Source organism: Spizellomyces punctatus (assembly GCF_000182565.1).
Source record: "Spizellomyces punctatus DAOM BR117 chromosome Unknown supercont1.10, whole genome shotgun sequence".
Classification (NCBI taxonomy): domain Eukaryota; kingdom Fungi; phylum Chytridiomycota; class Chytridiomycetes; order Spizellomycetales; family Spizellomycetaceae; genus Spizellomyces; species Spizellomyces punctatus.
In genome coordinates this window covers 157,720-168,857 of record NW_015971546.1, presented here as the reverse complement: position 1 = coordinate 168,857, position 11,138 = coordinate 157,720, and the positions used below count along the sequence as shown (strand labels likewise).

General features: G+C 48.8%; 4 protein-coding genes across 4 annotated transcripts in view; 2 read left to right on the top strand and 2 right to left on the bottom strand.

Annotated features, from left to right (window-relative positions):
• Positions 1-952, top strand: part of SPPG_09306 (metallodipeptidase) — a gene marked incomplete at both ends in the record, with an annotated part of 2,209 nt that extends 1,257 nt beyond the window's left edge. The window contains 4 exons of the mRNA XM_016757465.1: positions 47-505; positions 577-686; positions 761-862; positions 920-952. Of these exons, the coding sequence (XP_016606839.1) occupies positions 47-505; positions 577-686; positions 761-862; positions 920-952 (704 nt within the window). The remainder of the gene's footprint in view (positions 1-46; positions 506-576; positions 687-760; positions 863-919) is intronic.
• A 47-nt stretch (positions 953-999) lies between these two features.
• SPPG_05775 (uncharacterized protein) lies at positions 1,000-3,239 on the bottom strand. The gene is made up of 3 exons (XM_016753986.1): positions 2,957-3,239; positions 1,582-2,898; positions 1,000-1,513 (listed from the first exon to the last, which is right to left on the bottom strand). The coding sequence occupies exons 1-3, from the start codon at positions 3,006-3,008 to the stop codon at positions 1,188-1,190; spliced, it is 1,695 nt and encodes a 564-aa protein (XP_016606838.1). The 5' UTR covers positions 3,009-3,239; the 3' UTR covers positions 1,000-1,187.
• A 1,023-nt stretch (positions 3,240-4,262) lies between these two features.
• Positions 4,263-6,615, top strand: SPPG_05774 (uncharacterized protein). The gene is made up of 2 exons (XM_016753985.1): positions 4,263-5,178; positions 5,365-6,615. The coding sequence occupies exons 1-2, from the start codon at positions 4,465-4,467 to the stop codon at positions 6,454-6,456; spliced, it is 1,806 nt and encodes a 601-aa protein (XP_016606837.1). The 5' UTR covers positions 4,263-4,464; the 3' UTR covers positions 6,457-6,615.
• A 182-nt stretch (positions 6,616-6,797) lies between these two features.
• On the bottom strand, positions 6,798-10,976 carry SPPG_05773 (uncharacterized protein). The gene is made up of 9 exons (XM_016753984.1): positions 10,783-10,976; positions 10,234-10,599; positions 9,661-10,157; positions 8,841-9,600; positions 8,155-8,749; positions 7,965-8,093; positions 7,682-7,894; positions 7,239-7,617; positions 6,798-7,161 (listed from the first exon to the last, which is right to left on the bottom strand). The coding sequence occupies exons 3-9, from the start codon at positions 9,978-9,980 to the stop codon at positions 6,996-6,998; spliced, it is 2,562 nt and encodes an 853-aa protein (XP_016606836.1). The 5' UTR covers positions 9,981-10,157; positions 10,234-10,599; positions 10,783-10,976; the 3' UTR covers positions 6,798-6,995.
• Positions 10,977-11,138: the final 162 nt, after the last annotated feature.

Here is an 11,138-nt window from a genome sequence, read left to right as displayed (position 1 = left end):
CTTCATTCTGGTGTCTTTGGCGGAACCGTGCACGAACCTATGACAGATCTTTTCCATGTCATGTCCAAACTCGTTTCACCCAACGGAAAGATTCTCGTTCCGGGGATTTATGACGACGTGGCACCCGTCACTGAGGCTGAGGATAAGCTTTACGATAGCCTTGACTTCAACCTCTCAGATATCCAAAATGCAATGGACTCTAAAGTAACCATTTTCAACACCGAAAAGGAAACACTTATGGCACGCTGGCGATTCCCGTCTCTTTCCCTGCACGGTATCGAAGGTGCCTTCTATTCTCCTGGCGCTAAAACAGTCATTCCCGCAAAAGTTATTGGCAAGTTTTCCATCCGGTCTGTACCCAATATGGATCCGGCCAAAATCACCGAACTGGTTGAGAAATATATCAAAGAAGAGTTTGAAAAGCTTGGAAGCAAGAATACTATCAAGGTTGAATGTGGACATGCCGGCAAGGCGTGGGTGGCAGACCCAAACCACTGGAACTTTGGTTTGTTTCTTTTGTTGCTACGATACCCGCAGCACTCTGGTGTATTGAACCTCATCTATTTCTCCATCCAGTTGCCGCGAACAAGGCGATCGAAAATGTTTTCAAAGTCAAGCCGGACTTGACACGTGAAGGCGGATCGATCCCTGTAACTCTGACATTCCAGGAAGCCTTGGACAAAAACGTATGCGCTCATTGCAACGTTGCTGTATATTACGTCGACTCTGAAGGGAGCATGTCTTAATCACCGTGTTACAGGTTCTTTTGCTTCCTATGGGTCGAGCTGACGATGGCGCTCACTCAATCAACGAAAAAATTGACAAGACCAACTACATTGAGGGAATCAAACTTTTGGCATCTGTAAGTGTTTTGAGATTAATGGCCAATAGAATGCAAAACTAATGACTTTCTTGTCAGTACTTGCACGAGATTGCTGTAGTCGCCGCGTAATTGGCCTGTCCTGTACATGTATCTGGTTATTCGCACGGTTAGATTTGTACGATAGACATTGAACATATGTTCGTGGGTTCCATTGTACGAGATAGGAGTGTCAAAATTGCATTACAAAACAAAGGATTCTACTCAGATACACAAGAAATATTACATACAACAGCAGACCGCGATTAAAAGTATAGTTGCGTGCGGTGTGGATGCCAACCAGATATTGTGCTTTGCTTGCCCTGGATCATCCGCCTGCAACTGGTGGGGGTGGCCTGCTGGGATGTGCTGGATAAGGTTGCATCGAGACTGCGTGAACTGGCATGGGATAAAGCGGTTGAGAATTCGAATAATTTCCGGTAGGTGGTGGAACACCTAATACGTATCCGCTCGCACTTCCGCTTCCTCCATGCAAGGACTCGTCAGCCGTAATTGCATATGCTTGCGCTGAAACATATTGCGATGCCGGGTAAGGTTGGGTATAATCCGGCTCTGCCAATACGTTCCGCATGTGGGAAATCCGCGATTGAAGGTCGGATTTCTGTCTCAATAAGTATTGAACGTATTCCACAGCTGATAACAATGCCAGCATCAGCATTGATGACGACATTATTACTCCTTACGAACACAAGACTCCTCACCTTTCTGCAAAATCAACGCTTCACTTCTGTGGCATTGACTCAGCGTCGGAACAATCTCGACCAACTGATCAAAGCCCGTCCGAATATTTTGTCTGCGCTTCTTTTCTGACTCTATATGATTGGCGCGTTTCTCTTCCTCTGTCAACAGCTGTTTTCCCGACTTTTTCGCATTAGTTGCATCCGCTCTGGTCTTGGCATCACTACTACCCGGATCCACTGCGATAAAGGTCCCAGTTCCGCCAGGAGTTTGCGACGAGGCACTCCCTGACGATCCTTGAGAGATGATTGACGCTCTTCGCTTTGGGTTCACCTTTGAGCTAGCGTCAACGGTCGTGGAAGCTTTGCGCTTACGGGCTGGGGGAGGGAAGGGTGGAATGGGTGTGGAAAGTTGTGACCCTCCTGTCGGTGAGCGCTGATTTACGACTGGTGCTGTTTGTGACGGACCTTCTGATTGGCCAGCCTGCGGTAAATGAAATGTTTGCGACGAAGGTTGCTGCACCAAGGTATGTTCCCCTTCCGCTGTAGAATGCCGTCTCGGGTGAGGGGATTCTTGTTTGTGACTAGGACCAGGGACATGTTGCGACGAGAAACTCGTATGAACCGATTTCGGTCCAGCTGTATGATTTTGATGCAGAGAAGAAGCAGGAGCCGATGACGAAGCATGGAAGGGTACCTGCATCCCTTGATTCGGAGTCGTCGACAATGTTCCCGACCTAACGCTAGAGACTCGTCGGGAAGTATCAAGTATTGGATATCCTCCTGACGATACGTGAGAAAACCGTCTTGCTGATGATGATGGCGGATTCTCGTCCTGCGAATAAATGGCGTGGGATGAACTACTGACTGCAGATGACGGAGTCGGTTTCTGAGGGGATGGAGAGTGATGCTGGGAGAGATTTCGCTGAAAGTGTGCGGGCTTCGACTGACGGTCTTGTGGAGTGCTTGTTGGAATTACGATTGACATTCGGTCATTCGAGAGATACGGAACTGCTGACACCAATTGGCCATTCTGAGCAAAATGTCCAAGGTTCTGTGTGGGGATGGGCTGTGTTGTCCACCGACCTGCGGACACCTGCTGAGGAAAGGCAGGCGTAGGAGTAGCGTTGGCTGTTGGGAGCGCAAGAGGTAGGGAAGGATCTGTAAAGGAACCACCCGAGTAGTTTGCTGCAGACGGGAGCTGTTGATATGTCAATACACTAGCTGCTGACGCTGAGTCTGAACTCAGTTGATTTAGAAAGTCGGCGAATTGTTTTTGCTCAGATTCTGACAGTAAGTGAGCACCCAGTCCGTCTTCGAAACCGTAAAAGAACGTCTCATCTACAATTTGAATGAGAATCCTTATACTTGATCACGGAGCGCAAAATGAACAAGTTACCTGTTCCCAGTTGATAGGATGAGTTGTTCATGTATGTGGTTGCTTCTGTCATTTAGTTGCTGAAAATCAGCGGAGCGTTCTCTGGTATAGTTCCAATTGCCGTTTGCGGATACGTGCATAGCCGACAGCAACTGCCCGTAGCAAAAAAACTACGCCAATTGAGCTCTCCACACAAAAATGACTTTGACGACGATGGGGGCAATGACGACGGCGAGGACAGCGACGACGACAGGGGGAGGGGGGGGGGGGAAACGCAAGGGGAAGCGAGATGGTCACGCAGAGCCCCCTGTGTGGACATAAGCATCACGTGACTCTCAACTGTTCGTTTTCGGCATGTGAAAAGTTAATTAATTAACGTTTGGTTGATTGCATCCACACAGCCAACCAGCATAACCGCCCTTGATCACATTAACATAAACAAACGGATGAGGAGTATGACGGGTCCAAGGAGGTTACTGAGCATTATGATTCTTTTATGAAGGGCTCCTTTACCTCTTTCAAATCTCAATTCTCCTCCTCCGTATCATCAAGGCGTCTGCCAAGGCCAACAATTGATCAGTGGTGGAGTGATCGGCCACGCAACTTCTGGCTAATGTTTTGGTTAGCTACTGTCGATTTGCAGATATGCATCAATATTTGTGGTTTAAATCTTGCCCACCTGGTTGCTGACACATCGCTTTTGGGTATTTCAAACAAACTAAATTCTACCACTATTGTGGGCTGAGTAGTGTGTACCTGATACGAGGTAGGTAGAGGCGCCACGATCTGCAGGACAATGCTGCTCAAGCGCAGATCAAATATTGTAGCGCCGTGAATAGGGAAGTACTTTTGCATAGGATTCTATACCTGATCAGAATTGAGCGTGGGGGAAGGTAGTTGGATGCAGTATAGTGACAATTTCTACCAACTATGACATGCAATCTACGTGGTTAACGCAATGGAGACGACATCGAACGCGCAATGAAGACCATATTCACAATGAGGCAATGTCGTCATGATGTTTGAACCCCGACGGGCCGATTCAGTTACGCGCTTTGCACATGCATTGAGTCGCTGTTGGCGGGTGCACATCGGCAATAGAACAGGTCTAGATGGCAGCAACTGCAAATTGCAAACTGAAGGCTTCCTTCCTCCCTGGGCCCTTCGCGCTTTGAATTAAAGGACAGAAACGCGCATAGGCATGTGATAGTTGTGGCAGGGGTGGCACGGTCCTTCGCGTATGTGGCACAGCCAACGAACTTGCTGGTCGCTGACGTCACCCGCAAGCAAAGTGAAGACGAAGGCCCTTTAGGAAGAACGAAGCGAGGCGATGAGGTATTTCGTTTTTGCATCCCGTTTCCCGCTCCGGTTGCCGCATCTTGACATCATTCCTCCCTCGCTACAAGGAAAACACATAAAAAGGATGCATCTTCTGCTCTTCCCCAACCCATTAATTCTCAACACACTCAAACACAAACACAACAGTTTACACAACTACCACCAACCGATACCAAACAAACTCATCTACAATGCAAAGTGCCAATCAAAACGTGCAAAACCGTTACCTCGATGCCTCTGGAAAACTTAAGGAGGCAACGCACATTGCTCGGGAAGCCGCCGCAGAAACCGGAAAGCCCGTCCATGTCATCGCCACGCCCGTAGTTCCTCAAGGAGCTGCAATCTACAATGATACGGTACCGCTGCATGCCGTTCCTCCAAGCGCAGTTCCTTCTCATCGCCGAGATGTGGCAGACGGTGCCGCAACCAACGATACAGCAGCACAGGCAGAAGAAGCGTACTTGCGAGCAAAGCGATCTGTTAATAATCTAACTAGCAATGCGGATAAGAAGGCTTCCGAATCTTACAATGCGGCAAAGGCTGCTGGAAATGAAGTTGTCGATCAAACAAAGTCCTACGCGGATGTAGCCCAACGAAAGGCCGGAGAGACGTACGATGTCGCAAAGGACAAGGCCGCAGACACGTACGATGCAGCAAAAGATACCGCGAACAAGGCATACGACACCGCTGCTGACACCGCAAACAAAACAGCAGAAGCTACAAAATCTTACGCAAACGCAGCGCAACGGAAAGCCGGAGAAACATACGACGTGGCAAAAGACACAGCAAACAAGGCATACGACACCGCGGCTGAAACGGCGAACCAGACTGCAAACGTTGCCAAATCGTACGGAAACGCTGCACAACAAAAGGCCCGAGAAACTTACGATGTGGCAAAGGACAAGGCCGCAGAAACATACGAAGTAGCAAAAGATACGGCGAACACGGCATACGCAACCGCCGCTAACACCGCCAATAAGGCATACGACACCGCCGCTGACACCGCAAACAAAACTGCTGACGTTGCCAAATCGTACGGAACTGCCGCCCAACAAAAGGCGCGAGAGACCTACGACGTGGCAAAGGACAAGGCCGCAGAAACCTATGATGTCACAAAAGAAACAGCAAACAAAGCCTATGAGACTGTCGCTGACACCGCGGCTCAAACTGCCGATGTCGCCAAGTCCTATGCAAACGCGGCTCAACAGAAGGCAGCGGAGACATACGACATTGCAAAGAATAAGGCAACTGAAACTTACGAGACTGGACGAGACATTGCTAGCCAAGCGTCTGCGAAGGCGCAGGAAACCACCGCCAACGCCATCGGATCTGCGCAACAGATCGGGGAGAGAGCGTACGAAGCTGCAAAAGACACGACGATCAACACTGCCAATGTCGTTTCAGCAAAGACTGGCCAAGCATACGAGGCTGCAAAGAACACAGCTGCCACAACTGCAAACGTAGCTCAGGAGAAGGCAGGTCAGGTTTATGAAGGCGCAAGGAGCACGGCTGCGAACATCTCCCGCGAGGTTGGCGAGGGCGAAAAGAAGGGTTACAATGCAGCTGCCAACGTCCTCGGACAGGCCGCAACCATAGTAGAAAACGTTGTCGCTGCTGGGCGTGACAAGGCAATCGATGCAAAGGATACCGCTGTAAGCGTTGGCGAGAACGCCGAGACGCTTGCCCGAGAATCGATTACCCTTGCAACTGACAAGGCTTCTCAAGCGTACAATGCAACTCGCGACACTGTCGCCTCAACCCTTCACGCTGTAGAGGAAAAGGTGGTTAATGTTGCATCTACGGCATACAACACAGCAGCGTCTATTGTTACTACGGTTGAACACTCTCTAGAAACTGTTGCTCACACTGTTGTGGACACAGCCGCTGTCGCCGTCGGCACAGTGAAGGGGGTGGCAAGCCAAGCTGTCGGTTACACACAAGTGAAGGCCAGCGAAGGCGCTCAATACGTAGCTGAGAAAACAAGCGACGCCGCGCAGGCCGTTCAAGAGAAGGCGGCTGACATCGCTGTGGAAGAACAAGTCAATCGGGCAGCCAAGCAAGCCGAAAAGTCTATTGATTCTCAGCGCACTCCTGCAGCCAAAGTGGAAACTGTCGCGGTCATAGAACCGGTGCCCGTTGTGGAACCTGTCGTCGTCGAGAAAGTCGCGGTGATTCCACAGTAAAGTATGACAGTGGAAAGGTGCAGATTAGCATAAGCATAGATTGAGTGATTTCGGCTTTTTATATTCGCTGTACATGTTACATGGGAGATCGGTGGGAAAATGTATTATAATGTCTCAAATAAATGGTGTAAATGTCAATCATTGAAGGGTAAAGCTTTCTTGGCACCTTTGAAATTCAGGTTTTGCATGAGCACTGAGTTTACTTTGGTCGGATATATTCAACCGATCCCAGGATAGCATTCTCTATGCAACCATCATTTTTATCTGTCAAGTGGTTAAGCTTGCCTGCAAGTTGAGCATGGTTCCGGGGTACATTTGCAAGGACTCGCCAACAAGCTCGAGGTAAATAGTTTTTGTCATGCAAAACTAGTACAGCGTCCTTTCTGGTATCTTTTGTAGCCGTGAACAAAAAAAGGGAGAGCCGGATCCTAATGTCCCAGCCGGTAGCTCTATACATAGAAATATATTGCGGCCATTGCCTTCCCCTTGTCTTCAGCACACTTCAAAGTGCTCGTCTCACACGCGGTCGTCGTTTTCTTTTATACTTGCTGAGGACCTGGGGGTATGTTATTTCCATGAGGCTGGGGAGGAAGCTGCTGTGCGGGTGGAGGCGCGGTTTGCGGAGGTACTCCCAACATTGGAAGAGATCCTGACGGCCCAGAAGCGGGTATGGTTGTAGTTACCCCTTGAGATTTAAGCATTATCCTAAAAAGACGAGTGTCAGCGATATTCAAATGAGCTATTCAACTGAAAATTCATGCTGTTTCAATTCAAGTACATACCAAAATTCCCTGTTACGTTGCAACTCCACCATTATTGGAGGTATGGGGGCCCACTTATCATAGGCTTCGAATAGTGGCAACACTACAAACTCGATAAAGCCGCTCTGGCTGCTCGGAATATTTAAATTGTCACGATCCATGTAAGGCGACACTTGCAAACCCATCCGCTTTTCAAGATCGCCTTGACGGAAGAATTCCTCAAGGATGAGTCGGCACCAGCGTTCGTACAGTGTCCATGATTTTGTAGGATTTGACACATCGGCACATTTAATAAGGATTTTCCAAAGAAGCATGCGGTCTTCTCGGGTTTCGTATGGATCAAAATTGGAGCTGACTTTTGACTTGAACATAGAAATCAGGGGAAAGTGTTGGGAGAGATCTGAAATCCATCAAAATCAGATGAGCGCCGGAAACTAAAGAGTAAACACATACCAGCAACCTACCAGTTGCCAGCACCATCTCAATGATCGCCTCTCTGACACTCCTAAAGTCGCTCTTGCTCAGATTGCATAGGAAATTGTTCTCCGGCTTGTTCATGACCGAGAATGCAGAGGCCAAATGATGGTTTTCCAGCACCGACCGGTCATTGTACATGATAGCTTTAGTGTCGTATGTGTTAACAAGGAAATTATTATTAAAGCCTGGGTGATCATGGTCTGAGGGAAAGGGAAGGAGCAGTCAGCAGGTGTTCGTGGTGTGCGTTTTATACTGAGATGCTTTAATTACCATGTATGATCGCCGCCACGTATATAGAGAGTAGGTCGATATCGCCAGCAACTTTAGATATGTTATCGTTGCTGAAAAGGAAATAGTTGGTGCATTGGAGTACGTCACTGGCGTGAATCGAGTTATGATCTGATAATATGAGGGTGAATGAGGGTTGCGTACAACTTATAGCACGACTCTGTATGCTTACATGGCAAATCCGTGCGGTACCCATTTTCAATTGCTGAAATAAAGTTTCTGAAAATGTCTACCGGAATATTGAACGCACTGAAGAGATCGGCTCTCTTGAAGAGGTAAAAGCTGAGCACACTCAGTGGTTTTCCTTTGGTAGCATCCAAAAAGTCAAAAATGGGCCAGTTGAACTCGGTTGATTTGGCCAACAGCAATGCTACTTCTGGGGATGGATTGAAGTAGTCGTCGTTTACTGGCAAAAAGGCTCCCGCGGGGGCTATAAGAACCGGTGAAGAGGAACTCTTTTCCCGCTCAGCAGCAGATGCAACACTCGATCGACTCTGTTTGATCCTCTCCACGATTGCATTGGCACTCTCTGCCTTTTCCATGTTTGTTCCGCTGCTGACACGCTCTACACTGGCGGTGTCCCGTGAAATGGTGTCAAGACCTTTGGCGTTTGATTGGGAGGAGGAGGCCATGATATTGGCGTTGGACACCGACTCTGCGATTGGCATGTCAATCTTGGCCGAGATATCGGCAGTAATAGAGCGACGGCGACTGGCCAACCGATTGCGAGTTTTTCGACGTGGTGCAATCTCTGTGAACAGCCATTGCTAAGAAACAAATAATTCCCAGAAGTGTCAATGTCACTGTCAGTTTGAAATAATGGTCAGGTAGACGCGGGGGAGTTGCTTGACACTCTACCTCTTGTTCGTTGTCCAAAAGCTCGCCAACCTGGTTCTCCAAGTCGGGCGCCAGTAAATTGCTAGAAGCCAGCAGGGTAAGAATTTGTCCAATGGTGACCAAATGAGCTGGGCTGTTGGAAGGATCCGCCATCATGCTCCTCAATAACATGACACTCTTTTCTAATGGCGAATCCAAATCTGCTACTTTGTTTCCGTAGGCTTTTTGTAGGACTTTTAGCTGATTCGTCAGCTTCGCATTCGTCTTTTGCAATGTGTACGAAGCCAAAAACTGGGCTCGATTGAAAACTTCAGTCTCGTAGGTATTGAAGCTAGCGACAACTCCGGAGACTAGCAAAGCGAGCACCGACATCACATAGGTCTTTGCAGTCGAAGGGGATAATACGGGATCATTCGCTACATGCGGGGCGTAAATCGCAAAAAACAGCACTACGATAATACTGATGCTCACGACGGTGTAAATGAAGCGGAGTCGCATGAACATGCACGAGACGAAAATCAACATAATGCAAATGAGGGCAGGTTGAAATACTGGTGTCATAGGTTCCACAACTTCGTAGCGTACTATAAGACCTAGGCCTGCGTAGGCCAGGATGAATATGGACGAAAGGAGGTGAATGAAGCGTGCAAGCTGCACAGGACGGAGTCGGTACGAAGCGATTACGAGGAGTAAGCAGGGCATGAGAATACTACAAATCCAGAAAGCGAGATCCCAACTGAGGTGGTAAGCATTGCAGATGTAGTCGGGATCACATTGCATGCTAATAAACATGAACAAGTGAGCAAACTGTCCGGATCGAGAATTGTACCATTGGACATACCAAAACCACCCAGGTGGGCATGCAGCACCGATTTCCTTCTCCATTATGCTCCCTTTGGCTTCCCTCGAATAATTGTGCTCCCAGTTTTCTCCATCCGTAGGACTCCGAATCATAACATATGCATATAAGCAGGTACCCGCGGAGAAAAGCAGATACATTGTCCTTCTCCATGCAAACTGATGCTTCTCGAGAAAAAACCGCTCATACTCCGCCTCCATTTCCCGCTCCCGGAAACTCAAGGTTATTGGATGAAGTCGCGGGCGTGTTATCCCTGGGGTAAGGGACGCCGCTCCGTCTCCAGCCTGACTCCCCAACATCATGCTTCCCCCTAATCGGCTGGCCAGCTGCGGGTCGGGGCATACTACTTCCTCCACTGCCGATATTTGAGCCGCTGCTCATGAGACTTGAATTTACCCCTGCCCTGTCAGCACCTTTAAGCCGGGAGGCAATGGTACTCCGGGAGGCAGGAACGTGGTTAAGTGGGATTCCGAGTGGATCTGCAGGCACATTAACAGTAATCAGTTGGGTTACTCCATGTCCCAGTCGTCAATACGCTGGTATCCTGCTACGTACCTGAGGCTCCAAGAGAAGACTTGGAATTCGTTGAGTTAGAAGCAAAAGAACTCTTTTGCACTAAGTTGGTAGGGGATTGTTGGATGGGAGCACTGTCTGCGCTCGCAGGGGAAGCCGATTGCGGATGTAAGTTGATGGCGGAAGATACTCCAGTTGGGTTTAGTTGTGTTGGTTGAGACGTCGAGGTAGGACCAGTGGGCAACCCGGCGCCAGCGCTGCTCCGTCGTCTGTTCGAGGAAGAGGTCGCCATAAACGAGTACCGCCCAACTGAACTGCCGGATGCCAACAGTGCCTGGGATTACTTTGCGAACACGTCGGGTGACCGGCCTTGGGAGGAGATGGCATGCGCTATTGGAAGAGGTATCCCTGTTGTTATAAAGGGATATTGCATCAGGGTCAGATGTGAATGGGAGGCTCTTTAATCAGACCAGGCCTCAACAAGGATGCTTCCCAGTAACTCGTGCCACCCACCCGACTGGGAGCCCAGAGGTTACTCTCTCCATAATGCAGCCCACGCTGCCATCTGTATCTTTGCTAGCTAACACGCACCTGACGAGAAAGTCCGACAGCCAAATGTGGGTAATCAACGTCGGAGTTTAAATGAATCCCCGGTAATATGGCGACTTGACTATAGTTGAGTGTTGCTGAGACAAGCGGAGCAGAATATCACTTCGTCTCTGCACATACCCTAATTGAAAGCGTAATGACAGCACTGGGGGCGCTGGACAATGGGGACATGAAAATGTCCATGGTACAAAGTAGTACTAGCCCCGATCACGTCGATTTTCGAGGATCTGAGCGGGGACATTGCATAATCTTTCAATCCAAGTACGTGAATTTGAAATATACCATCCGAGCCACTATGGACGAAAAATAAATAGTCAAGATGCTAATACCCAGTGTAT

Excerpts from the sequence above, each read along its gene's own strand:
- SPPG_05773 (XM_016753984.1), bottom strand. The coding sequence starts at position 9,980 with ATGATGTTGGGGAGTCAGGCTGGAGACGGAGCGGCGTCCCTTACCCCA. Across the intron at positions 8,094-8,154 it reads GTACCGCACGGATTTGCCAT|ATCATAACTCGATTCACGCC; the intron begins GTAAGCATACAG and ends TCATATTATCAG. Across the intron at positions 7,618-7,681 it reads TGAGATGGTGCTGGCAACTG|ATCTCTCCCAACACTTTCCC; the intron begins GTAGGTTGCTGG and ends GATGGATTTCAG.
- SPPG_05774 (XM_016753985.1), top strand. The coding sequence starts at position 4,465 with ATGCAAAGTGCCAATCAAAACGTGCAAAACCGTTACCTCGATGCCTCT. Across the intron at positions 5,179-5,364 it reads ACGATGTGGCAAAGGACAAG|GCCGCAGAAACCTATGATGT; the intron begins GCCGCAGAAACA and ends GCAAAGGACAAG.
- SPPG_05775 (XM_016753986.1), bottom strand. The coding sequence starts at position 3,008 with ATGACAGAAGCAACCACATACATGAACAACTCATCCTATCAACTGGGA. Across the intron at positions 2,899-2,956 it reads ATCCTATCAACTGGGAACAG|ATGAGACGTTCTTTTACGGT; the intron begins GTAACTTGTTCA and ends TTCAAATTGTAG. Across the intron at positions 1,514-1,581 it reads AGCGTTGATTTTGCAGAAAG|CTGTGGAATACGTTCAATAC; the intron begins GTGAGGAGTCTT and ends CATTGTTATCAG.